This window comes from Archocentrus centrarchus, chromosome 5 (genome assembly GCF_007364275.1).
Source record: "Archocentrus centrarchus isolate MPI-CPG fArcCen1 chromosome 5, fArcCen1, whole genome shotgun sequence".
NCBI classification, from domain to species: domain Eukaryota; kingdom Metazoa; phylum Chordata; class Actinopteri; order Cichliformes; family Cichlidae; genus Archocentrus; species Archocentrus centrarchus.
Genome location: NC_044350.1, coordinates 7,932,190 through 7,959,967, shown reverse-complemented (window position 1 = coordinate 7,959,967; position 27,778 = coordinate 7,932,190). Strand labels below are relative to the sequence as shown.

The 27,778-nt window shown below is 42.9% G+C and overlaps 1 protein-coding gene and 1 pseudogene across 1 annotated transcript; one reads left to right on the top strand and one right to left on the bottom strand.

Moving 5' to 3' along the window:
* Positions 1-14,172: 14,172 nt before the first annotated feature.
* On the bottom strand, positions 14,173-17,671 carry snai1a (snail family zinc finger 1a). The gene is made up of 3 exons (XM_030728451.1): positions 17,357-17,671; positions 16,321-16,839; positions 14,173-15,666 (listed from the first exon to the last, which is right to left on the bottom strand). The coding sequence occupies exons 1-3, from the start codon at positions 17,430-17,432 to the stop codon at positions 15,482-15,484; spliced, it is 780 nt and encodes a 259-aa protein (XP_030584311.1). The 5' UTR covers positions 17,433-17,671; the 3' UTR covers positions 14,173-15,481.
* Positions 17,672-22,839: 5,168 nt separating this feature from the next.
* LOC115779899 (glutathione hydrolase 7-like) lies at positions 22,840-26,679 on the top strand (annotated as a pseudogene).
* The last annotated feature ends 1,099 nt before the right edge of the window (positions 26,680-27,778 follow it).

Below are 27,778 nucleotides of genomic sequence, written 5' to 3'. Positions count from 1 at the left end.
GAACAACTTTTCAAATCCAGATCCTTTATCTTTTTTTAATGAGTAGAATAAGGCAAAAAAAAAAAATCTCTTTCAGGTTTTCTTTTAAAGTTTTACTTTTAATATAAATCAGTTTGAGATGGATTTCTTGTGAAGAATCTTGCAGCCCCGTCTATCCATCTACAACTGCTCCGTGCAGCCTTTCCAGCTAACAACTTGATCTTTCTGGCCTCTTTCAGTTGCTCTTTTTTTCTTTTGGGAAAGCAGCAACACAGTTTGTTTGCTGTGGTGAAAATATATGATCTAAAATAAAAGAAAACATAATAAAAAAAAGCTTGATTTGAAGATCCCTGCTTTGTATTATAGCAGTAACCTAAAATTGGGCGGTGAAGCAATGTTTCGTTTCGGATTAAAGCATTCATCGCTGGTGGATATATCTGTAATCGCCTCGTGCCTGCCCACAATACCTTGCAGCAACTGTGCGGGCTCAGGTCTTAGCCATTGCTTCATTGGAGTGGAGACGGGCAGTCGCGTGGCAGAAACACACCCCAAAGCCCCAATTACTCCGCCACACCCGCTCCGCTCCAACCCACCCATACGTTTACCCATACACAGACAACAATAACACGCAGCGGAGTTAATCAGTCTTTTAGCAATCCATTTGGGGCGTTTGATACCTCAGCTATTAGCCTCTGGCTCCAGACAATACTCCGTCTCTCATTGTGCTAAGATGTGGTCTGGGTCAGTGGGCCCGGCCGGCCCTGCCCTCAGTATGCATGGCAGCCCTCAGCTGTCTTTCTATTTCAGGAGCATGGAGGCATACCTCGGCCCAGCTGGGGCATCAGAAACAATGGGCGTACAGCCTTATCCAAACACAGGCCCGCAGACAATCTGACGCACTCCAGGATCTCAGTGACAGCCCCGCTGCCCCCCCCCCCCACCCCTATCTAATAAAGTTGGAAGAAAGGGTTAACGAGGCTGCATGGGCACACAGACATATCACTCACGAGCCCAAAAGCTTCATTTAAACACACTAAAAAGAATCCACTGCAGTGAGATTCGCTTGCTTTGTACTGCGTGATGATGGAAAGTAAACTGAGCTGAAGCCGTTTGTCAGTCTTTAGCATTTTTGCTGTCTGTAAGCTGTTTGCTCAGGAAAGTTACAGAACAGGGACGAACACGAATACATCTGTGAACTGTAAGCTAGTTGATGATGTCTGTTCTCAGTATAATGATTCATGACTGGACTTTACAGTTTGTCTACCTCATTTCTATTACCTGCATTACTGTCAGATAAATCACTGCAAAATGCTAAGTGGATGCATTACAAAACATTTCAGGTCCCATGATGGTATCCCTCCACGTTTTTGATCGCTTGTATTTTGGTTCCAGTGAAATCACTGTTTCTAAACAGTACGCCATGACTTCAGTTGGTCTGCTTGACTTTAAATAGACTTGGAAGGGAAACCTGTCTAGCTGCTTGGAAAGACCTTCAGCCAGTGACCTACAGCATCTCACTGTCAGGGTAGACATAGCTTCCCCTAATTTACTGTCAGCCCCGTTGAGAGTCTGTTAAAGACGCCCAGGGATACGGGTGGCAGCGCTTCGGCCTCTGACCGTAATCGCTGTTTAGACAGAACTGCTGTCACAATGAAAGGCATTTCAGCAGGCCGCGTGGCAGCTCTTTCACAGTTTACACAGGCTCCAAGTGCCCTGTATGTTTCCTTTACATGTACGTGCCCATACACCAATATGCACTCATCCACACCAACACCATCAGCATCTCTGCCATGCAACATTTCACCTGTCGGCCTGTGGAAACTGCACAAGCACCATCGAGTTCAGTTATTCCACATTGTTTCCAGGCAGAATCCGAGATGACTGACACACGTCACTCAGCTCAAGCATTATCAAAGCATTATATATATATATATATTAGATTTAGGGAAAATACCTTTTAGTGACTCACAACCTTCCCCTGCATAATATCATCTATATAAGTCAGAAATACAACTGAGGTTTTATGATTGAGCCCTTTGGGAAAATGCTGCCTGCTGACCAAAATCTGCAGGGTAAATAAATGGATTATTATGAAATCAAAAACTGCTGACCCTTTTTTTCATTATTACTCACTATCGTTCTTGTAAACATGAATTTTTAAAGGTTAAAGCACTGTTAAAAAATACAGATCTGCAGCTTTGTGTCTGCAAGGTAAGCCTCCCCGATCAGTCATAGTTTTCCTGAGTTATTCTGACAAAGTCATCAAACAAAAACCCAGAAATGGTTTTGGTAAAAATGCTGAGTAAAAACAGTTCTTTTAGTAGCGTGTCTCACCGCTCAGCTTCAGCTTGTTGAGATTTGTGGACATTAGTTTATCTTTGAAGGTCCCACCACAGTATCTCAGTCATGCTGGTGTCTGGACTTTGACTGGGTCCTTGCACCTCTAGATTATTTTCTTTTTCAGCTATTATATGGTAGATTTGATGCTGTGCTTGGGATCCTTGTCAGTTTGGGCCAAGCCTTAGCTGTCAGACATATGACATTGCATTTGGCTTTAAAATGCTTTGGTGTACAGAAGAGTTCATGGTCGACTCAGAGACTGCAAGGTGCCCAGGTCCTGTGGTTGCAAAACAAGCCCAAATTATCACCACTGCAACCGTGCAATATGAGGTGTATGAGGTGTTTGTGCATTATGGCCAGACATCTCTACTTTGGTCTCGTCTGTCTGCTGTGCTGCAAAGTTATTTTTTAGAGAGAAAAAGCTTTCTTCTGGCAACCCTTCCAAATAAGCCATATTTGTTCAGTCTTTTTCTAATTGTGCTGTCATGAAATTCAAAATTTTAAATGTTTTCTTTTTTCTTGGGATGAATTTGCTGGGCAGACTGGCAGCTGTCTTGAATGTTTTCTACTTGTGAATAATCATTGGAGTTTGCACTGTTTGGAAACGCTGATGTCTTTCTTCCTTGGCACCGTGTTAACGCACACCTGAACGCTCCAGACCAGCAAACTGGCAAAACATCTGTTCAGAACTGTTTGAGTGTTTTTCTCACAGCCAGCGTTATTACATTTTTTGCATTATTAAATTAGCTTATAATCCAATTTCCTTTTGAGTTTTTTTTTGTTTTCAGTTCAGTCTGGTTTCAGTTAGTTTCCAGGGTGGATTTCCTCCTTAGTTTTTATTGTTTAAAAAAGTCTAAACAACATCATTAGTTTTTACTAGTTCCAGTGTTATTCTCAGCACCTGTTTTAGCAAATTTGACTAAACTGAGAAACAATAAAATTAAGTTTATTTCTTAAATTTGAGCTTGTTTTTAGGTAGACATCATTTTGAAAGTCTAGTATTTATTTGTTAACTAAAATGTTTTCTTTTCACACCTAGTTTTAGCTTTTAGCTTCATTTTAGTTAATGACAACAAATGTTTTCACAACCGAATTTACAGTTTTAGTTAGTTTAGTTTATTTGACACTTCTGATTACTGCTTTTCTATTAAACACTATTTACTGTAAAAATTCATGTGCTTTCATTCCCATGTTCCTTATAGTCATAAAAATGTAATATTTTTCTGCATCTTTGCTTTTATGGCCACAGTAAAAATTCATGCTGGACTTTGCGGTGTTACTACTGGAATTGTTGTAGTTATATGTGATTAACTGTGGTCAAATGAACTAATCAGACCAAAAGTTTATGATTTATGTTGACAGCTGATAAAGATTAAAGCATTCTGAGCTGTTCCATGTGTTCTTTGCATATTTTCACAGATTCCTCCTTTTATTCCAATCATTCAAACGTCTTCTCCTGTCCTGTAAAGTAAGCCCCGCTCACAGTGAAGAGTATAATGTGAAGATGTTTCTTTCACCCAAATAATGATAGAAAATAAAAGCCATGGCCTCCACTGATGATCCTGTCATTTCACTTTAGAGAAGGTTTTCATCGCCACTGTGTTTGGGATTTACTGCTCGGCTCTAGTTTTCCAGTGCCGGCAGATGGCATCAACCTCGGACCCACCTAAACATTCCTCCCAGGCCTTTGAGAGATGCTGCCAACATTTAACAGCTAGTCTGAGGTATGTGTGGCCGCAGGATGTTGAGCAGCAAGAAGCTGGAGCGGGAGCAGGTGAAGAGAGTCCTGAGGGAAAGCTCCGTGCTCCTGCTTCACTCTCCGAGATGTAACAGAAGGATCAGCTTGGCATTCAGAGAAGTGCTACTTCCCGGCAGCAGGCCAGACACTCGGACAGCTGGCACCGTGTATGTGTCTCAGTCTTCCTCTTCTCTCACAATACGACAGTGTGTTAGTGGTCTGTTTTCATCTCCTAATTGGCAGTACCAGAATAGTGTGAACATCAGAGGTTGGAGTTAAGTATCCTTAACTGTGGCTGACTGCCAATCAGAGAGGATGGAAAATCGGAATCTGCAAACAAATCATAGCTTCTGTATAAAGAGAGTTACAGGCCTTCGTGTCAGCTCTGAGTCAGTTATAACGGGACTGAAAATGTGAGCGATATTTGCCCTTTTAGTGGAAGCTGTTGCAATTTGGATCAATGCTACCCTCTGCTGCTACAAAGCATTAATCACAGGATTCTACCTTCCTTACCTTTTTCCCCAGCTTTTCAAAAAGCTAGAAAGATAGGAGCAGAGAAGACAGACAGGAAACATGGGGGAACCCGCAGAGAGTAAAATGTCAGCATTTGCATCAAAACTGCAGAGCTGGTGGGTAAAACAGCAGTTTTGACTGATCTCAGGTGATTTTATTTGTGCTCATTTAATCAGTCTGTGGCAGCCAGTGTGCAGTGATTTCAAAAACACAGTGATTTACATGAGCTTTAGTCATTTCAAAGTCAGACAAAGCATGTGTGGATTACAGATATTTATGCTTTCACGTTGAAAGAAAAACTGTGCAGATTTCTCAAGTAAACAAGCCCTACTTCTACTGCTGCTGTACAAACAGATCTACAAAGCTGCTTTGAATGTGGAGAGTTGATGTTGTTTGTTTTTAAAAATGTGGAGATAGAAATTGAGCTATTTTAACGAGTACTTACAGTTGTTTGGCTGAATATTCAGCGACCTTGTTTGTAAATCCAGCTTCACCCGAAGGAAAATGCGGGATTTAGTAACTCACTGCTATATATATATATATATATATATATATATATGCTATATAATAATATTAATAAGATTACTTTAGTATGCTGAGAAATAACACACAGCAGTATCTTCTGTAGTTTCATAAGAACACTTAAGCATTTTTTTTTATGATAAATGACATTAACAAATCCCAGATGTAATGAAACATTTAGTCTCCAGAGTCACAGATGTGCACGGCTATGCTGTAACTTCAAGTGATCGCTTGATGTAACATTTTTAAAATAGTGTCAATGAATATGATGTGAGCATTGCAATTTTCCAAGAGAGAAGTTATTGTATAGGACTATGCTCTCTTAGAGTTGTGAATTTTTGGGGCTGAAGTATGTGCAGGTTAAAAAAAAGCTAGTGTCAAATTAAGTATCTGTGAGATCTGAGTTCATTTTAAGATATATATGATTTGCATAATGCTCTTCTGAACATAATGACTTTACGTCTTTGCAGATCATTGAAATAAGATAATTCTTTATTTATCCTCACAGGAGAAAGGACCGTGTTACAGTAGCAGTGCAAGAGGGGAGGTAATACATTTATATCTGAAGATCCTGGCACAAATAATTATGATCACAAATAGATATGACACACATGTATAATGTCTCCCACTGAATAATTCTGTCTGTCGATGTAGCTTTACACAGTTCACCAGCAGAGGACGCCATGAGATAAGCACAATCTGTTTTGAAGCCGTTCACATGTGATCAGTTCAGCCTGAGAGGAAACACAAAAGGAACCTTATGAGTGAGCTGCACCTTGTAGGCAGCTGCTTTCTGCTATTATACAGGGGGAAAAAATAAGTTCTATTTTATGAAAGAGAACTTTCTAAATTTTTCTATGTTATAAAGTCACCTTTGGGCCACTCTTGCTTTATTGTGTTCCCTCACAAACTAAAGGTCATTTCACCTAGCAGTCATTAACACGGTGTTTCTCTATGTTTCTCAATGACAGGAAGGGGCTATCTCATAGGAAGTGGAAGTAGGAGCGTCCCACACACACACACACAAACACACAGAGGCTCCCTCCATGTTCGTCCACTTGCCTGCCCATCCTGTAGCTGTGAGCAGTGTGAGCCAGGAACCCCCCCCCCCCCCCCCCCCCCTTCTTTTTTTTGCAAGGCTATGGCTGTCTGCTAGTATTTTGGTAATCGTCATCCTCCCTGACCTGCTGGCCCGATCCTGGCGCCAGGAGTCTCCACACCTCCCCTCCACATCCCCCCCCTAGCCGACTGCCCCCGACCCCACGGATAATTCAGACCAGCTGTTGCAAGGTGCCTTGCTTACTCCCACCCACCGTATACTCACACTTCCCTCTTCTACAGCTATGAGTTTGTCTTAGGAAAAAAGAGCCTTGCTGTGGGCTTTTTTTTTTTTTTGGAGGCCTCTCGGTCTTTGCATGGGGTCTCAGTGGTGCATAAAATAAATCCAAGTCAATCACAGACCTGGTTCTTGCTCTGCAACAAATCAGCACTGTGTCTGGATTTGATGTTGCAATGCGGGAACACGTATTCAGTGTGTCTTGTGGCTGAAAGTTTAACACGGATATTTCTCCACCAGTGTCACTGACCTGAATTGCTGTCATTCCTCTAACGGCTCAGTCCTAATGAAGTGGAATGTGTGTCACTGTGAAATGAGAGTCCAAGACAAAATTGACTTTTGTTGCCTCATGCCTCCGCAGAGCCATCTCTTCATTGGAGTCACATGAAGACCATGTGTGTTCTCAATGATCAAGTGATACTGTGAGGAGATGGAGAGTTACTGCCAAGGAATGTTTGACGAGAAGAACGAGAAAGAAAAAGAGTCCATTTGTTACAGATCATTTTACCCTATACTGAATTTGCATTGCAAAAAAATGGAGGCAGTTTTCGTGCAGTTTTTGTGCTTCTTCTTCTTCTTCTCTATGCTTGTGTGTTTTTGGAATTTGGGGGCTCTATGTAAAGTAAGGTGCCTCTCTGTCTACGGTCTAACCACAGTGGGACTTTGGACTGAGATGGAGGGGAACCCCAAGCTTTTTGATCCCTGCTCGTCCACCCCCAGCACTGCTGAGTAACGGCCCACAAGTGAACTGCGTGTGTGTGTGTGTGTGTGTGTGCGTGTGTGTGTGTGTGTGTGTGTGCGTGTGTGTGTGAGAGAGAGTTTTGGATTGTTTCTTTCACTGTGGTGGTGGCGGTGGTGGTGCGGTTGCCTCATAGAACAGCAGTGGATGGCTGTCAGAGACAGAGGCCCAATAGAGGGGGGTGGGGTGGGGGGCTGGTACAAAGAGCTGTTCTGGTGGAACTATGGAGGAAAATAGTTCATGCTGCATTGGGATTTCCTGCCTTCGCCCTGGCTAGCCCCCTACTCCCCTCCCTTGCCTGCTCTGTTCTCGACGCCCTTCGGCTGTGTGGCTCGGACAGTATTTCAGCTCGAGATGGGTGGATGGGTGAGGCGGTTAGATTAATGAAAAGGATCTCAAGATTCATGGGGCGAGAGATTCAGTGTTGATCCAGACTTTCACAATCGGGTTTCTGTGATTCCATTTCCTCTCCTTAATCTGTCCACCCACTGGCTTTGGTGCAGATGAATATTTTTCATCACAGTGATCGGTGTCTTACTCATGTCTCCCACTGATATGCACCATATCTGCGTAGTGTTATCTGATCTCATATTATCCACAGCTGGAATACACATTGAAAGTGTAACTGGAAGACAGCGACACTACTGCTTGCGTTAAATGTAGAAAGGACAGGTGCGTCACCATTTGGCTGCCCTCAGACATGTCGCTTGTGTGTCAAAGAGTAGGTGGATGGTGGGTGGGTGGGGGTCTGGGTGTGAAACTTCACTTCGAGGGCTTTGATCTGGAAGTGTCAGCGGTAGGGTTTGGGGAGCCGGGGGGGTGGGGAGGGACATGTGTCACTCATTAGCAGTGTGGTGAGAGTGTGCTGGCTCATGGGTTTTCCTGCTGTGGAGAGGATGCTGTGAAAATGGCTGCTCATGGAGTGCCAATAAACCTTGAGGGTGGCGTCAGGGCTCGGAGCTGGGAAACTAAAAATAAACCCTGGAAGAAAGCAGCGCAGTTCACTTTAATAACTGTCTATGTGCTGAGAATTGCTTTCATTGCTCTTTGTGGCACACACACTTATGCTAAACTGATAGCACAGGAAGTTGAATAGACGATTTCATTGAAAAGCCCGGCTGCCAGCATTCACTGTCTTGGGAGAGGAGGGAAATGGAAACCAGATGTCTGAGATCCACCATGAATAAGTCAAAGCTCTCAGACTATGTCAGTTCCTCCTCTTCCCATTGGTGGACTGAAACTTTTCTGCGCTGTCATCAGTAATGTCTATAATACTCCCTCCCTGTGGACTTCTCTCACAATCTTGGCTCCAGCTCCAAATTGGAAACTCCAGGAAAGAAGCTTCACTGTTCCAGTAGATGATCATTTTCTGTATTCCTTAGGTTTCAGACCTCACCACATTCCTCAAATTTCAGGGTAACTTCCCATATCCCAGGACTCAGTCGGGTGGCAAATCTCTCAGCACTCCTTTGTGGATAGATTGCTTTCTCTTGCTTGAGAAAATAACAAGCTATAGAGTAATGACTTAACAAGCAACAGGATAATGGCTTCAACATGTGCAGTACTGTGTGCATGTGTCTCTGTGCGTGCATAGATTTGGGATTGTGCGAGTGCTTGCTTATTGGCCTGTGTGTATCTATTGTTTGGGAACCAACTGTGCAGAATCAACCGCTTCTCTGTGTGGTTGGTGGAGTTGTTTGAAAGCTGGACTGCTGATGAATAGATCGTTCTTGTCCTGGCCCGGAGCCTCAGAGCCTTTGGGGAGTCAGCAGCCCTCGGTGTGTCACAATGACAGGACGGTCTGTGGGGTGTCGGTGGGAGTGTCGGGTGTTTTCCATCATTAACAGCTGCTGCTCAAGGCCTCCCACGCAGGAGACAACTTCTCAGTGTGTATGCCTGTGTTCACCTACGTCTGCGTGTGTTTATCTGAAGATGTAGGATTGAGCAATGATTGATGACATTATGACAGCTGTTGCCTGTAATCTCTGTGTGAGCGTGTGTACATGAGGAACATTGTTGCTGTTTACTGTCTCAGGGAAGTGTTTGGATGCCATGCATCTGTTCCTGCGGTGCACTGCCTCCAGCTTTAACTTTCTTTGATCTCCATTTGAACAAATGGGAAGCCTTGGATATCCTCCACTTCGTCAGCGACAAACCAAACTCCTATTCCTGCTCCAAATAGGGCTGTTTCTCATGCTGGTGTGGTTTATGGGAAATGACACATTCATGGGAAATGACATGCCACAGACAGTATCATGACTCAATTAGCAATTCTGTTAGTGATATTCAAGTGTACAACACATTTAGACATGGCATGAGCTGGCATGCCCAAGTAAGCATATCTCACTTTCACACAGAGCTTTCTATGTTCAGCAAATCAAAATCTTGAAAAGTTAGCAGCAAGCGAGGAGGAAATCTGTTTCCCAGCACACCGCCTGATTCTGTTTACACACGGTTACACAGTGACATGTTCCAACGTGTGGGCCCAAGTCTGCATTACCTCTTTCATAATACTCTTTTAAGGCCTCAGGCAACAGCTCAACGTCGTTTTGAACTTTGTCTGGGAAAATATGCTCAGGTGCACTCTGCTGTAGCAAACAGGTGATATTTCCTCCTCTGGCAGGTGGAGAGGATTATTATGTATTAGCGTAACAGTTGGTGGTAACTTTCTATAGTTTTAGAAATGAGTCATAATGACAATTTCTGTACTTCTGCTCAGACTGAAATGTGATGTATTCACATTCCCTCTGGAGAATTATTTAATTCCTTTGAAGAACCCTTCAATCACCTTGTGTATAACTATTCCCAACCCAGTGTCACGGCAAAGTGTGTAACAGACCTGCTGGTCACCCATGTGGACATCACGCTTTGCCTGTTCTAAGCATGAAATGGACACGCATGCTTAAGTTGCAGTACCAGCAACGATAGTTTATATGGACCCGCGAGTCTATGTACTCTGTGTTTCTTTCTAACAAGCAAAGTTAACTTTCCTACACATGCACAAGGTAGCATGCTAATGTTAGCATTAAGTTAAAAGCACCACTACCATAGGAGCAAAGATGCGTGCTGGCTGTTGACCAAGCAGCAACCTCAGCCTATTCATTGGTAGAGGCGTGGTTCTTTGAGGAACAGCCTGGAGTAACAGGTGGATGCCAATACAGGTGGCTGTACTGCTAGCTGTTTGCTAAGCTTCCCTGCAGCTGCTTGAAGTCGTTTTACTGGAATTATTGACTATGTTGTTGATGCCTTTTGGAAATAATATCTTGCTTTGTGGTTATTTGTTTGACCAGACCATCCAAGAAGTAATAATTTAGCACTCCTCGCGCTCCTAATATGTTTGCTTCTGATTCCAAAAATAGTCCAGGCTTCTAAGTAGTTGTCCACAAACCAATGGGTTATGTCACAGGCATCTATCTTTTATATACAGTCCATGCTGTAGACTCATCATGTTTGGTTTGAGAGGACTCATTTTATTTTTCATTTCACGGTAGAGAAAACTCTGCTTTGGCTGCTGTTGTGTCAAGTAGACATGCTGCTCTGAGCTTGCTGAGATGTCACACAAGAATTTGGGAGTAATGATAGTCAAAAAAAAAAAAGCTAGGTCAGGATACTCAGAGAATCTCTTGCTTCCTGTCCCCATGTTTAAGTGAGGTCCATTTTCTCCCTCCATCTCCCCTCCAACCCCATCAGTCACAGTCTGAACCAGTACCCAGAAGGACACATGGCGGAAAAAGCAAAGAGCTCAGGCGCCGTCCATCCTTCTACCTCTCCCCCTTCTCCCCTCTTTCTCGCTATGCTTCTCACTGGCATCGAATCTGCAGCAACACATGTCTCTGATCAAGTCCAGCCTGCGTCATCAGTTAGTAAACTCCAGGCTCCAGGAAAACCAACAGAGAGCACATTCATAGCCGGCGACCCTGTGACTGAGTGTGTGATTCATTACTCTTTAATATGCCCCCCCCCCCCCCCCCCCCCCCCCCCAATCCCCCAACCCACCCAACCACTTCTCCAATCCAGCCTTGGGGCAACTCCACAGCCTGATCAAATCCATCATTAAGCATACTTGTGGTGTTACCGCTGTTGGCCTTCTTATTTACCAGATGCAGTGGTTGTGTCTCTGGCCTGTTTGCAGCTCAGCACAGAGGAATTAGCTCTGCATTCTGACATTTGCATCACTAGTTCAAACTCTGATTGTGTTAAGAGTGAGACAACAGAGCTTCACAAGATCTCTGAGGGGAAAAAACAAACTTTCACCAAATGTTAGGGAAGGTTATTAAGACCATAACATTCAAGAGTAATGAGCTGCTCTTAAGCAAGGTGATAGAAATTGAGAGGTGCTAATTTTGGTGGGGGAAGCCAGGGGAGTGACACATGAGGTGAGAGGTGTTGGGGGGGAGTATACTTATTAAAACTGAGTAGCCTTTTTATTCTTAAGTGTAGAAGGATGAGCATTGCTTTGTTTCCATTCCCATAGATTACTTCCTTTTCACACATACACGCCACATCTGATGTTATCTTTTATGCCCAGGGTTCTCAAAGTGTGGTGCACCGGTCAGTGGTGACCGTTACTAACATTTTGCATGATGCTCAGGTTTGACAAGGAAAGACTACTCTGCTGTATTTTTACCATAATATACCAACAACCCCTAAACAGATGCATTACAAACACATTTTTATACAATTTGGTTTTCCTGTGTGCTGATCGATCAGTTGATGGCTCCCTAAATCAAAACTCTGAGAATCCCAGTTTTTACACGGTGCAGTTCCAGGGTAAAATACTTTGTTTGGACTTGTCCACTAGTGATCATCATCCTTCTGTCAAGTGACAGTAACATCTCAAATGTGACAAGCTAGCTATGCATATTCCATGTTAGTGTTAAAGATCAACCAGAGGGGCAGCAGGCATCAGACTAAGCAATAGTCTGGAGTTAAAGTAGGGGTCTGAAGTCCTCTTCCTGGGAGACTTCTCTCCAGGTCTTGTGTGTCATGAGTGCAGGATGAGTCCTGTTTATGAGATGCTGACAGCTCCTTCCTGTCTCCTGTGAGCCCTAACTGCTGCTGCAGTGAAGGCCACTCTTTAGTTCCTGGCCACCCAACTCCACCCCAAAAACTTGGCTGAAAGAGCAGCCATGGGTGGGACAGCTGATGGGGGGATGGGACATGGCGCTGGCACTGGCAAAGTGCAGCAGCAGAAACACCACACGAGCTCTTCAGCTTCTCGACCCAGGGCTGCTTTTTTGGGTAAAGTAGGCCAATGTAAACTCCCACTTCCTGTCCGCCTTGTCTCAGAGGGGGAGAGATGATCCTCCTGTGAAGAGGGAAAGGCCTGCTGCTCTGTAGGGACCATTTCCACTCACTATTTGCACACACACACACACACACACACACACATAAATAGACATACAGCCATAGAGGCAGGCAGAGAGTGAGTGGGAGAGTGCAAGCGAGTGAGCGAGGAATACACAAACACAGTGGGGTTCAGGAATGTTAAACACATGCTTTATGGCATAAATAGCAGCCACTTTTGGTAAATTACAGTGAGTGCTCTGGCACTGTAAAGCACACAGCAGGAAAACGTTCTCAGATTTCAGATCCAGGCCTCCACTCTCCCCGAGGAGCAAGGGAAGGAGAGCATGTTGTGTTTTTAATTCTCTCTATTAAAAAAAAGGCAGAAAGAAGTACAGTAAGTTGCGATGCAGCAAAGAAATTGAAATGTGTGTGTTTATCCAGGAAATGAATAAGGCTGCGCACTATCTGGAAAAAATGCTGACCTAGTTACAAAAAGGTAGAGGAAAGCAAGATTTGTCCGAGGAATAAAACACTTGGACCAAAAAGATGTAAAGGCCTTTGCTTTTCTGGGCAGATCACACATCTTTGCTGTGTCCTATAAATCTTAGATGATGACAAGAGATGAAAATCAAAATTAAAAGTCAATCAGTGAGCAAACTTGAGAATAAAGTTTAATTAGGGGATTTGTTTCAGTTGTCTCTGCTGCCAGAGCTAACACCCTGACCTCGGGACATACCAGCTGACATCATCAAAATAGACTGAGCTAACATCCAACAGCTGAGCTTTTAATAGTCCATTTATCCAAGAGCACAATGAGTAAAACACATGAGAACATGAGGGCAAAAGGAACTGCAATCAACCTCACATTATTTTCACGTTGGACTTGGTTGATGTTTGCACACAGATGTTTGAGAATCTGTATAAGCAATCTCATTTGAAGAGCGTATGAGGTGAGTCACTGCTACATGCTGCAGACGGCGTCCTGGCTGGTAGCTGTGAACACATTTCCCTGACTCAAAAGGAAATAAGGAACTTTACTGTGGAACACCTTACCTCACTCTGTACTGGCCCAGCTGGGTCTCAGCCCACGCACACCAACAGCAACTAACTGACTGCTGGATTGACTAGTGGCCTGACTTACTGACTGTGAGCACAAGAGCCATGGGAACCTAAAGAATCAGGCTAAAAAGTCTCTGACTCACTGTCTAGGCAGAAGAAGAGGTGAATGTTATACTCTCCCTGGAGAGGGAACAATATATTTACACTGCAATCAAGCAGCGACGTCACAAGAATTCCACCTTAAGATCATCTGAAAAGGTGCAGGTGAGCACATACTGCTTTAATCTTGGGGTTAATGGAGGAAAGAGAAGTTGACTTTCACGTGAGTTCTCTTTTAACTGTCCAATCTCATGGACAGTGTTTGCACAGTGACAGTGAGAAGTGGATGGCAGGTGCAAACTGGAAGCAGGTGCATGCAGTTGTTCCCGTCCATCACCGGCACAGTGTGTTCACTTGCACATCTGCAGTTCAGTTTCAACATCCTGGTCAGTTCACTCCCTAATTAAAAGGCGCTGAGCAGAAATTTCCCAGTTAATGATCAAACAGAGTTTCATGAACCGACACTTCACAGGCACACTCATTTCATCATATCAAAGCGCAGATAAAACAGCAGGTTAGCAGTTCTCCCCCTAAAGTAAATGCCAAAGCAAGTTTTAATAAACATAAATTACTTTATTGAATGGAAAGGTATCAGCTGCGACATACAGGAAATAGGAAGTGAACACACAAGCATAGTACAAAAATATGACATAACACATCATTTGCACATTGCACTATTAAACACAGCCATAAAATGTTCAGGAAAGTTAAAAAAAAAAAAAAAGTCATCTTTGTACTGTCCATTTACAGGGTCCTCATCACATAATAGGCAACCGTGTCTCCATGCTGTAAACTATAAAATTCTTTGGTCCCAGCCTTATTACATTTTAAAACTTTATAGAACTAATTTCTAATAATACTGCAATCATTTTTTTTTAAGCCATGACTACTAAATGAGGTAAAAAAAAAAAGGCACATTTTGGTTTCAAAAGTAATATAATTTCAAGGCACACATTTAGTTATATGGCTTTGGCTGAAATTATTAACACTGTGGTAACCTAGAATGCGTGGCAGAGCTGCACAGTGAAACTCCTTTGGAAAATAACAGACAAAACGGCTTTTCCTATCTCTTAAACTGATCAGATTAAAGAGAAGGTTTAGATGTAGCCAAAATAGAGGCTTAAAATGATCCCCGCTGGTGAAGAAAACACTAACTGGTGCCATTCTTTTGTGATGACATGCTTCCTCTTTTTTCTTAAGCAAACCAAGGGCAGTGGAAGTCACCTGCTATCAACCAGTGAGGGTCAGGGCTATAGCACCTGTTAGCACCTCGTCTATCTACACCGCAGTACCGAGGACAGCTGTGTGTGCATTCGATTGTGTGTGTGTGTGTGTGTGTGTGTGTGTGTGTGTGTGTGTGTGTGTGTGTGTGTGTGTGTGTGTGTGTGAGTGTTTTGAGACACGCTAAGAGATTTATTCCACCCACGCACCCCTACCTCTGAGCAGCTGTGTCTTGGCCATGATCCTGAGCTGACCGGCACCGGGACAGAGACAGGAAAGAACACCTCTTACCCCAATGAGTTCACTACATATTTGGTGTTTGGAATGGGCACAATAGCAACACAGGAGCTGATATCAAGTGAGTGTGCATAGTTCAGTTCAGATTTGGTCCAGCCTCAAGACCTCAGACTATATTGGGAGAAAAAAAAACAGCTTGTCAGCTGTTTTTTTAATGGCAAAAAAGAGGCTTGTAAAGTCAGATCCATAATGAGGTTTAATTCCATCCAGGTCTCTTAAAGCAGGCCATTTCATGCTCTTTGTGGCCTTATAGGTCCCCAACACGCTCGTGAAAACCTCTTCTCCATGGCTGCAAGCCCTCCACCGCTCTTAGCTCTGAGTGGGTCCCCTCTGTCTCCCTCATGCCGTCTCACACCGAAGTGGAGCAGCACCCTGAGGAGCTGTGTTTCTGCAGCAGTGACATGCGGCTGAAGGTGCGAGAGCACACGCCGCACTGGTACTTCTTTACCTCGGCGTGGGTCTGCAGATGAGCCCGTAGATTGGAGCGGTCAGCGAAAGCCCGGTTGCAGTGGGGGCAGGAGAACGGGCGCTCACCTGCAGGGAAAAGGTTGGGAAACATTTGACTTCACTGCAACTCCCTCTAGATGTGACTACAAATGCTATGCTAGGGACAGTTCACAAGCGCTTTCCATTAACACCTCACACACAACACTCACATTGTGAAGATAATAAAGAATCACATGGTAGACTGGTGGGGTCGGAGCCTGACTGAATTAGCATGATTTAATCAGCGGCAAACAAGATTACGCTAACAAGTTGCTGCAGGTACTGAGTGCTCAGTGATAGCAGGGAGCCCTCAGGCTTTCCTCAAACCTTTTGTCCCTTCATTCTGCCGTGATCTTCAGTAGTAGTGATAAGATAATTAGCAGACAAGTCATTGTTGCTGAGACATTAAACACAATGCATAATCAATGAGAGCAGGGTCTACAGAGGGCTTCCCTGTGTGATAATGTCTGCTGACTGAGTGTTGAGTTCATCAGATTGATTGTCATGGATATCCTGCTGCTACACTTCACAGTGTGAATGATAAGGGAGTGACCTGCTGACTAACAATGACGTCAACTCAAACGCAGAGCTACAGATTTTCAGTAATGCAGATTTCTTCATTTGTGAGTCAACAACTGATTACAATGTGCTAGTAGGAGATGGCGCGCAGTGTTGTACAATATGTGTGGACACGGGTCTTACCTGTATGTGTGCGGATGTGACCACGCAGCAGCCACGGCCTGGAGAAAGCCTTTCCACAGGTGGTGCAAACGCAGGGCAAGGTGTGTGAGCGGATGTGCATCTTCAGTGCCCCCAGGCTGGTGTACTCTTTGGGGCAGTGTTTGCAGAGGAAAGCTGGCCTGGAGGCTGTGGCAGGGGTCTCTCTCTCTTCTTCCTCTTCCGGGGGACTGATATGAGCCATGACTCCGGTGCATTTCATCCGCTGACGAGGGCCATATGTGTGTACGGGTTCTGGGCTAGGGGGGTCCGACGTGCGCCCTTCATCTTCCTCTCCACTGCTGCTGGCATTGCTGCTGAGGCTGGACGGGGAGCTGAGGTCCAGGGGACCTGTGGTGGCAGAGGGCTCGGTTTGGGAGGCAGGCAGGTAAAGGGTGGGAAGGACACTCAGGTCCCACACCAAACCTGTGGTGAAGCAGGTGGCAGTGGAAGTGCTGTCCACTGATGAGAGATCAGCAAGAGTATATTTCTCCAGACAAGTGTCTATTAAGGAAAGAGGATGGTTTTACAGCCAATAGTAGAACACTTCAATTTTAAGCATTTCATTAAATTACTGTACAACAGAAAGCAAAACCACAATTTGAAACTTATATGCTCTCATCAACTGCTTGAATTCTGTTCTGGACAGATTTAGGTTCCAATTGCTTGTTTTTCCTGAAGATTTACTGAGTATAAAGTTAGAGCCATGGGAAGGCTCTGTGGGCCGTTTCCTCCCACGTATTCACAAGGGCTTGTAACATGAATGGAGCTCTGTCTGGGTGCAAGGAAAGGGGGGGAAAGTGCATCTAACGGGCCCCGACTTGATCGCGGAGTAGGCTGGTTTGTGGTCGGCCCAGACTAACAACATATTTAGAAAATTTTCTTACATTTGACTTGAACTTAACTAATACAGTTAGGAAAAACAAAAAACAAAAACGGGATAGTTTCATGTTTAGTTTGCGAGGCTTATGTAAAGATGCTTTCATAATTCATTCAAGGAATAAACAACCTCGTAACTCACCATTCTGACACTCCAGTTCACTGTAGTTTGGCTTTTGCTTAGCGAAGTATTTCTTGACCAGGAAAGATCGAGGCATCGTCCTTTCCGAGAGTGTAACAACTGTGCGTAAAAGTATCCTGTGGTCACAGTTTCTACAAGAAGAAAAGTCACTTGTAATCTTGGTCCGCGAGAAACAGAAAAGTGTCCTCTAATGGCCCCGCAAGTTAAAGTGGAACTTCAGTAAAAAGTCATATGTACAGCTTCCATGAAGAGTGCCTAAATACTGGCCTCTGTTCTGAAATACTCTGACACAGGCAGCAGGGGTGTGCTCACCCCGAGGGCCCCTCCCCACCTCCCCACCTCACATATCGCCGCTCAAGTGCTCAGAAAGAAGCCTTCACGCTCACAAACTTTGCGACAACAAAAACATGAGCCTGACAGCGTTTACGCAGCAATCCAGCGGCGTTGAGCCGCAAACAAGGAAAGGTGAAGGAACCGTAGTGATTTTAATGACTGCGCGTAAACGGCAGCGTGTGTGACTGTGACACTTTGTGGTGCAATGATGCAGATATGTGGAAGTGTAATAACAATTTGCCGTCCATGACACTCCTGTAATTATACAAATTAAAGGATTTGAGCATCTGACTACAAATGTGCGTAATAACACCGCAACAATAGTTGTATGTAAATGAAGATTTAAGAATAACCATATATTGATTTAAAAGCACACTGGCTGTGAGACGGCTGTTATTTTGGTTTAAAGTGTCATCGGACCTGCCACGCTCAATTTTAAAAAGCTGCAGCTTCATATACAATAAACTATATACGTGTTTATCACTTTGAGGGCCTTAGAGCAACTTCAGTAGAGTAACTGCACCATCTCCTGGAAGAACGGAGGACTATGTGACCCGCTGAAACAAGCGCATGAAACAAAGTTGTGTCGCCTGTGAAAAGACCGCTTTAAACACACTATAAGAAGGCTGTGCATGTTTTAACTCTCCTCGTTTGTGACTCTCGCATCTTCTAAAAGCTACTGTAAGCAGCATTTTACCACTGCCCACAAAACACTGAAATGTTAACTTCTGCAAACGGGATACAGGAATCCAGGATTTTAAAAAATGTTTACAGTAACACGCAACAGATTTATGATTGACCAGATGACTTACTGGTACAGTAGGTGTAAATCCTGCAGGGGTATAACACTATTTTCTGATTTTAAAAAAGGACAGTGGAACTGAATACACCGGACAGATTTACATTTACATCCAAGACCAATTTATAATTACCATGTCCACAAAGAAAAACTCCAGCGAACCAGGAACCTAATGAAGCAGCACACAAATATAAAAGTGAGCATGCATTCGTACTGTTTAAAAAAAAAGGTCTGTACTTTAGATATGCATTTTGACTGGCGGTCAGCTTTAGGATCTACTCATTTCAGGAGTTACGTTGTTGCTCCAGCCCTGCGATATGCTGGCGACCTGTCCAGGGTCTACCCCGCCTCTCGCCCCCCGCAACTCTAATTTAGATAAGCGGAAGAAGATGGATGGATGGTGTTTAATTTTAATTAAAAAAAAATTATTTAATTAATCAAGCAGTCACTAATATCAACGGTAATGGAGGTTAAGAACGTGTTTTACCAAACCAGTAGGTGGAGACACAGCACCAATATTTCTCAATTCTACCCCAAGAGTATCTGCAAATAACATATCGTCACCCTCTTAAAATAATGGCCTAAGTCATTTTTAACGAAGGTTTTATTTCTGCCTAAATCATCATATTTTCAATGTTTGGTTCAGTTTTTTCTTTCTTTCTTTTTTTTTTTTATTTGGCTTTTCTAAAAAAAAAAAAAAAAAAAAGACTTTCGAAGCTTGTTTCTGCCATCGAAAAAATAAAAATAAAATGCACAATATATTTCTTGTTAACCATAAGTCAACATTTCGGGTTATTATCTGGTAATTTCGACTTAGTAACTTGAAATTTCGAGTTATTTTCTCAATTTTCGAACCCGAAATTTTGACTTATGGATGGAAAAGAAAGCCAGACACAGAAAGAAAGGCACCACGGTGGTTAGCACTATTGCCGCACAGCTAGATGGTCTTGGTTCGAATCCACCTTGGCCTTTCTGTGTGGAGCTTGCATGTTCTCCCTATGTTTGCGTGGGTTTTCTTCGGGTACTCGGGTTTCCTCCCACAGTCCAAAGACGTTAGGTTAATTGGTGCCCATAGGTGTGAATGTTTCTGTGTTAGCCCTGTGACAGGCTCGTGACACTGAATAGGAGAAGTGGATGGACGAAATAAATAAAATTATTTTTCAGTTATGAAAATAAACTTCCATCGAACATGCAATGATAAAATATTATGAAAAACATTTGGCGTCAAAGACACATGCTCCGTGCAGATGTCAGCGAGAATATGAGCATCTTCCACTAACGATCTGTATTTTATTTAATCATACAGTTCAATACACAAAATTACGTTGGTGCAGTTTGAGTTTTTATTAAAGTGACGCTGAACAGACCGAACAAAGGTGCAGGTCAGATTAAAAAAAAAAGACGGGAATTATCTTGACAGAAAAATGCTCATCTTTGACTAAAATCAAATCGAAACGACAGGCTCAATCCGCTGCCTCTGATTGGTGCTTTACCTCGGGTGGGCGGGGATATGGGCGGGTCTGACGTTATGTATCGGTTGAATATTTGAAATCCAAAACAACAGTCGCGTTGAGGTGTATTGCAGCATTTATCGGCTTATTTTGAATATATAAACCCAGCGGAACCTCCACAATGGTCTGCGAGTGAAACTGAGAACGCACAGGTAAGCACGCTGCGCAGCTGCTGTTACAGACTGCATACAGCACACAGGAAACAGATAACCTACATTTTGATTGTTGACATAAAGATACATTTCGTTCGCTTATGACGACCAAATTCGGGTTCGATGATCACTGCTGGCGGTCCAAGACAGTTTGGTTTAGTTGCAACTAAGATGTAAAGTGTTATTATTAACGAGAGGACGCCGAGTGAGCAGAAGACATGAAACAATGTACAAGAAATGCATTTGATACTGGATTCAGGCAGTGAGAAGAGCTGAAAATATGATTCCGCTATACAGTCTCTACTGTGATTTAATTTTAAATCAATTTATACATTAATATGCAATAAATTGTTTATTAATTAAATGCAGTGGCTTTCCACTGATCAGATGTTTGATGGAAAGAGCCCCTCCCCCATGTATCTGGAAACAGATGGACTCTAACAATGAAATTCTGGGGGAGTGGGCATTCTTATTCAAACCAGTAAACTACTAAAAATTTCATTGGACATCCCAGTCAGCTGACCTAAAGTAGCTTGAATTTGTAATATGAGAAAAGGAGTCTCACAATAGGGAGGGATCAAAGTTTATGTTGATCTAAATCAGGAAGTAATGATACTTTATGCTTATTGATTTTTTTTTTTTTCCTTATCTGCAGCAGCCAAAGAGTCTTGCAACACCCGAGCACCGTGCAGAACAAAAGAAGAGGACGACGAGTACAGCCATGCTCAGAACAATCACCCGTCTGCTGTTTGGGAGAGAGGAGGAGACCCCTGAAGATGTCAAGTCTGGAGATGCGGTAGAGGAAGGGTGGCATGTTGTCACTCATCAAGGTCGGTCATGCAGCATCTGTCAGTAATATAACAAATTTAAACAGCTACATGTATTACATCATTCCAGCAGACTAACAGTTAAACAAACTTAAATAAAAAGTTTTTTTCTCTTGTGTTCGCCTCATATACCAGTGAGCTCAATAGTTCACCTGTTAGTCATTCGGTCAGAGAACTGCACACCTTGATACTGAGTGTTTGCTTTAAAGCGGAAGTACAATACTCAGCATACTTTGGATTTTTACCATACCATACCATCTTTATTTATAAAGCCCTTTAAAACAACCACAGCTGACGCAAAGTGCTGTACATTAAAACACAAATAAATAACAATTTAATAACTTTAACTCAGCCCGCTTCCGTCTTCACAGAGGCAGGTTCAGCAGAAAACCACGATCCCCTGCTGACAGACAGCCAACCATCCAGCTCTGTTCCTCATGGACACACAAACATGGAAACTGACTGGTGAGGTCAACAGATGCTTCATTTTTTGCTACTGTATTAAATTTGATGGAGAAATACTTAAGTAACTGGGCCTGTTATATTCATTTCCAGCTCCACAATTATATTTTTGGACTTTACTAAGTAAAGATGATTCACAATTCAAAATAATCCTTAAGTTATCTTGTATTGGGCCTGATGCAGTCCTGACACACCCTCTTTTTAAGGCATCTTTGTTCTGATTGGCTGCCTCATGTAAACAAAAGGTTTGAACAGTTGGTGGGTGGGGCCTCTGTGCTTGACAGCCAAAGCTACGTGCCTGAGATGACCACAGTACAGATATCTGCTGCCACTGACCTACAGAGCTTCAGAGAAAATGGTCTGAAAGCACTTAAATTAGTATTATTTTAAACTGGCCATGTATAATCTGAACATATACGACTGTAACTGTGTGTATTTATATGCAGGCTATAAGGAAAACCAAACATTTATTTTATTTGTTTTATGTTTCTCCCCAGCGCTGTGGATGCAGACCCCACAATCCAAAGCAGAACCACCACCACCACCGCCACTACTTTTTCCAAGCCCAAAGCTGTTGCAGAGATTACACAGTTAACCTGCGTCCAGAAGGCTAAGGCTTCAGCAGAGCGGCACCACGTGTCTCGCAACGCTATTCAGCGCCAGAACCGTATTCGCCAAGGAGTCCAGCATCACTCCTACCACCTCCAACAGCCAGGCTATCGTAGCCTCAGCCACTGAAGGTCTGCTCGTAGACAAGTAATCCAGTCAGATTGCCTCATTCACATCAAATGCTTAAAGCAACTTAAGGCACAGAAACAAAAAAAAACAAACAAAAAAAAAACACAACAAAAAAACCACAAAAATACTTTCCACCTTTCTGCAAATTAAGCTCAACATCTAATCTTTATGTAGCAACACTTGTTAACTGTTTCCAGGCAGCTCCGTTAGCATTTGAACTCGTACTGTATCTGAAGACATTCACCTCATAAAATGAGATACACTATGTTTCTTTTTTGTGTGCGCATGTAAGTTTATACAGTGTTGTACTATGCAAGATGTATTCTTGAACATTTTTGGACCAAGTGATATATTTTGTTTGACAACGTGCATTTGCCTGTATGTACTGGGTTTAAAACCTTTTTTTTTTTTTTCAAAACATCAATAAAAGTATGATTTTGCAGCTTGTGCGTGGGTGTTTTATTTCTAGTGAAATTTCAATGTCCTAGTGACAGTGAACTACTCACTCTGACAGGTGCAAACGTTGATCTCATTAGTTTGGAGGAAATTGCACCTGCTGTGGTCTGCTCCTGCTGAAGCAGGAGTGTGCTCTGTGGGGAACCAGTATAATCAGGAGGTTTACTGTGTTTTATAACTTAGACCCTGTGGGGATACAGTGAGGATGGAAGTTTCTCCTTTAGCAAAACTTAACAAGCAGTCAACATTTGGTTACAAGAGTTTTGGTAGTTCATATCAGCTGGCTGATGACTCATCACCCAATGCCGTAACCTGTGACTTGACTAAAAACCGTGGTGAGAAATACACAGCTCAAACGCAGATATGCATACTAGTAAATGAGATGTTTCATTTATAGTCAGTTTAATACAAATTTCCAGTCAGTTTAAGGCTCTTTTCCCCTTTGCTGCTGCCACAGATCCTATCTATTTGAAACAGTTGGCCTGTGGTGGCCCAAATGTGTCTGACCAAAGTCCATCCAACCTCACAGAGACTGATGAGGACTGCACCAGCAGGGACACACCTGCACCTGTCTATGCTCTAGCTTTCATCTTTTCCATTGGAGTGACAATTGCTTTGGTCCTGCAGATTTACCTGGGTGAAAGTTTGGTATGTCATGCTGTTTAAAACATGCACGTTGAACCCTTGTTGCATTATTTCTCCTCATCGCAGTTGCTTGCAGGCCTTCCAAAACGGTGAGCTGTTTTCGGATCACGAGGGCTGCACCGCGCTCGGCCACAGAGTTCTTCACGATGGTGGATCCAGCGTGGATGCTGCCATTGCTGGTGCCTTGTGTCTGGGTGTTGTGCATCCACATGTGTCAGGTGTCGGTGGGTATGTGACTTGCTCATTGTTGATGCGACTTCTATGAAATGCGCAGGTGCTGCTGATCTTGGTTTATTCCCTTTTCTGTAGCGGAGGAGTGATGCTCGTTCATGACATGCACAGGAATGAAACCAGGGTGATAAATTTTCTGGGAACTGCTCCTAAAGCATTTAGCAACGAGATGCTGCATAATCTCTCGGAGGTCAAGGTAATATTAATGAGATGGAGGGGTCAGAAAACATCTGCAATTTTTATCTTTTGGTATGTTCACATCTATAATGTATTTTCAGGCAGCTCTGCAAGTAGGAGTACCAGGTATGCTCCAGGGATTGCACCACGCCCATACACTGTACGGGAGGTAAGAAGAAAAGTTCATTTTAATTGAGTATTTGGTGTTTTACTTGCCATAAACATCCCATAAATTTATTGCAGTCTACCATGGGAGGATGTTGTCAGCAGAGCTGCAGACGTAGCAAGAGAAGGTTTTAATGTGTCTCACAGTCTAGGTGAGACAAACTACTGCTCTTTATATTTTCTCTCCTCTCTTCCTCCTTATTATATATTAAAATAATTTTACGTGCGGTGACAGAATAGGCCGTGACTCATTCATTGTCTTTTACAGCTGATGCAATAGCAAAAATAAAAGTTGAGCAGCTATCACAACACTTTGGCAACATGTTCATGCCGGATGGAAGACCTCTGAGTCCTGGTTCTTGCGTGAGGCTGCCTGGTCTGGCAGGAGTCCTAGAGGCTGGTTTGTTGAATTTCTACCATGGAAACCTATCTCAAGAGATGGTAGATGAGGTGACTGGCATACACACGCAAAAATGGCATGGCTTCATGAGACAAAATATGAAGGATGATTTTAGGCTGGAGTTCTCTTTCAATACAAAGGTGCGAGCAAATGGAGGAGTCCTGAGCAGAGAGGACATTGGTAACTACAGTGTAGAAGAACAACTACCCCTTGAAGGCCAGTACAATGGTAAAGAGATTTTTTTTTAAATGTATTTATTTAAGAGGTTTATTTTTCAAACTGATAGAAATCTCTTAATTTTCTTAATGTCTTCATCTGCCCTCTGTTACTCTTGTCTTAGACTTTGTAATTCAAGTTCCTCCTCCTCCATCTGCTGGTGCAGTGTTGCTATCAGCGCTCAACCTTTTAGAGGGATTCCATATCAGCAAGAACAGCGTAACAGGAATTCAAACACACCACTGGATTGCTGAGGTACTGGACTGCAGTGTGTGAATGCCTCAGATATCTTTTGTATGTTATGAATTGTTGTAAAGGGCAGCTCTCTTACATAAGCGTGCTCTGTTTGCTTCCCATGAAGGCGCTGAAAGCAGCTTTAGCTATGGCCAGTGGTTTAGGTGACCCTGATTATAACTCTTCAGTGACTGAGGCGCTCTCTAACATGCTGAGGTAAAACCTATTGCAGGTTCATAATCACTGTTAGGGCTGCAGCTAATGACTAGTTTAATTATTGGGTGTTCAGACTGTTTTTGTGATTGTTTTAAGTGTTTATTTTTTAGAAAGTAGAGAAAAAAAAAATCCTCCTATACCCAGAAACAACAGACTGATTTTCCCAGTACAGAAAGCACAGGTATATTAAAGATGGATGCATTACACTAAGTGGAGGTCTGAGCCTCTTGGTTCACTTGAACTGTGCCATAATTATTTCACCTGTGCTGTGTCTACTGTGAAAAAAGCACATCTCCAAATGCACTCTGATCCAACCCTTGATATTGTTTTACTGGCAAAGCATTGATCCTCACATGAGAACATTTAGATTTTTGTGTTTAAAAGAAACTGACATTTACAATCACATAATAACTAATAATTTGTTACCACTCAAAAGATTGGGGTCATTTTCAAATGTTGTTCTCTAAAGAAAAGCACTTTATTTTTCCAACTAATCTAAAATGTATCAGATGTGTTGTAAAAAGGCAAACATTCATCACTAATTATTAGATTTTAAAAAAACAGCTCTAATTCTGCTCATCTTTGTTTAACTTGCCTATAAATCGTCTCTTCGTTTGTGCCATAATTGACTAATGCTGAACACCAAAATCGATCACACCTTGGCCTTCCCTCGGCTCTCTGTGCTCCCGCCACAGCAAGAGTCAGGCTGAAGTGCTGAGGCAGCAGCTGCGTTACTCCCAGACATCTCCATCGGAGTCCCTCCCCCCGATCCACTCTATTCAGACAGAACCGGTGGCTGGACAGGTCATTGTCCTGGGACCAGATAACCTCATTGTGTCTGTTGTAAGGTGAAAAGTTACAGCATAGAGTGTGACGTTGCTCAAACCAAGATAATCTGTGCAGTATGTGCTTTTTTGAAACTTCACGTTTTTCTTATCTGTTATATTTGTGTTCCTGCAGTTCCTTGAGCAGGCCATTTGGGAGCGGACTCATAACTCGGTCAGGCATCATTCTCAACAGCCTCATCCTTGATTTTTCCTGGCCAAATAAAAGCAGAGATCAAGTTCAAACTAATCAGGTGCAATGCCGTTAGAAATCTCAGCCAATAAAATCAGTCAGATGTGAGGGATGGTTTTAAATATTTCTATCTGCTTTTACTCACTCGAGCTGCAGAAAAACGGCGTTGAGCCAGGAAAGAGGCCCCTGTCGTTTCTCATGCCCGTAATAATGGTGCCGGCTGTGCATAAATGTGGGATCCACACAGCTCTGAGCACCTCTGGTGGAGAAAATGCTCTGAGCGCAATCATCCAGGTTTGATCTCTTTCCATTAAGAAGACGGTTGGATTCTTACTCAGTGAAAGGCATCAGAGGTTTTGTAAAAACATTTAACCACAACACTTTCTGTGCTTTAGATGCTGGTCAACGTGTTGTTCCTTCATACAGAGAGAAATGTCAGCTTTCCCCTGAGAAGGCTCCATCACCAGTTTGAACCAAACAGACTTCTTGTTCACTGTAAGTATCACTTCACCTTTTGTAGTTGAACTTTGCCTTTATTACTAACATATTACACATTTTTTTGTGCGTTAGTAATTTCCTCCCTTCTCAATTCTCTCCCCACCAGCTCAGTTTCAGGAAGAGAGCGTGTAATTGTTGCACGGAAAGGCCTGTGTAGTTCAAAGGGTGAAGACAGAGGAACGTTATTAATACCAGTGGAGTACCTCAGCTGACTGGCAGTTTAAGATGGTGACGCTGTTCTCATGGGCTTTACTTTTAAAATAAATATTCTCGCAGCATAGAGCTGTTCTTGTACTTTGTGATGTAAACTTATGACAGTTCCCTGATCACAATCGGCCGACAGAGGACAGCCAGCTTACACTTATTAATGAAAAAAGGCAGAATTGTCTAGCTTAAAGGAATACCACCAACTTGTGTGACTGCTCATGTACAGTTAACTTTTTTGATACTGGTTAAGAAAATATGTGTGTGCATGCTGAAGAAAATCAGATCTGTTATGTAAAACTTCAAGATAGTGAGAGACATGCGAATGCGTCACGGGGAAGGACACGTCACATGTTTTCAGTCAGGACAAACATGCAACTGGGAGCATTGTACTCAACATTTTCTCTGCTCTCTGCTGATGCTGTTTTTCTCTCTATATATATTACAGCTACTAGAGTGTAATTAGATGACTTCATGTATGTATAATAGGAAATATATTCCTTGATAAGCAGAAAAATTTGACTTTGTGTTCAGAAAGCAAGTCACAGCAGAGGCATTTCTTAATACATCTAGTAACACTTTTGTGTTTATGTAGGAAATGACAAAAATACAGGGTTCACAAATCGCCAAATAACGTAGCATGTATGGGGAATAACAGTGAATAACACTGGGTCCTCACATACACCTGTCAGTGGTTTTGATGCTGATCGGTATATGTGCAGCTAAGCAAAGTCCCAGTACTGAAAATCATTTTGTCTCAGAAAAAAACTTAAAACACTTTCAAACTGACAGATGAAGAATTCATTATGCGACCTTTGTATTATGCACACATCTTAGACTTTTCATGATCCGTGTAGCTTCTAGGCTGCTTTAAATTTGTTCTTTTTAATGATCAATTCAAACAAAACAAATTCAACGACAACGCCAAGATGGACAGCAATCCTTCGATAAGAAAAATGATTCATATCAGCTGACAGTCAGCTGATCTCACCAATAATTCTTAACTGTAAATCAGTCTGCAGTCAAAGATTGGGAGATTTCCTGTGGAGGACACTTTTAGGGCGGAGAAACCGAGCGCCGTCAGGTGGGCGTTGGCGGTCACATGCAGGCCAACACTTAAATACCTGCAGTTGAACCCTCC

What these genes read in the sequence shown, in the direction of transcription:
- snai1a (XM_030728451.1), bottom strand. Translation starts at nt 17,432, where the DNA reads ATGCCTCGATCTTTCCTGGTCAAGAAATACTTCGCTAAGCAAAAGCCA. An exon ending in TGAACTGGAGTGTCAGAATG is followed by an intron (nt 16,840 to 17,356) that starts GTGAGTTACGAG and finishes TTTCCTTAATAG; the next exon opens with ACACTTGTCTGGAGAAATAT. An exon ending in TCACATCCGCACACATACAG is followed by an intron (nt 15,667 to 16,320) that starts GTAAGACCCGTG and finishes TTTTCCCTGCAG; the next exon opens with GTGAGCGCCCGTTCTCCTGC.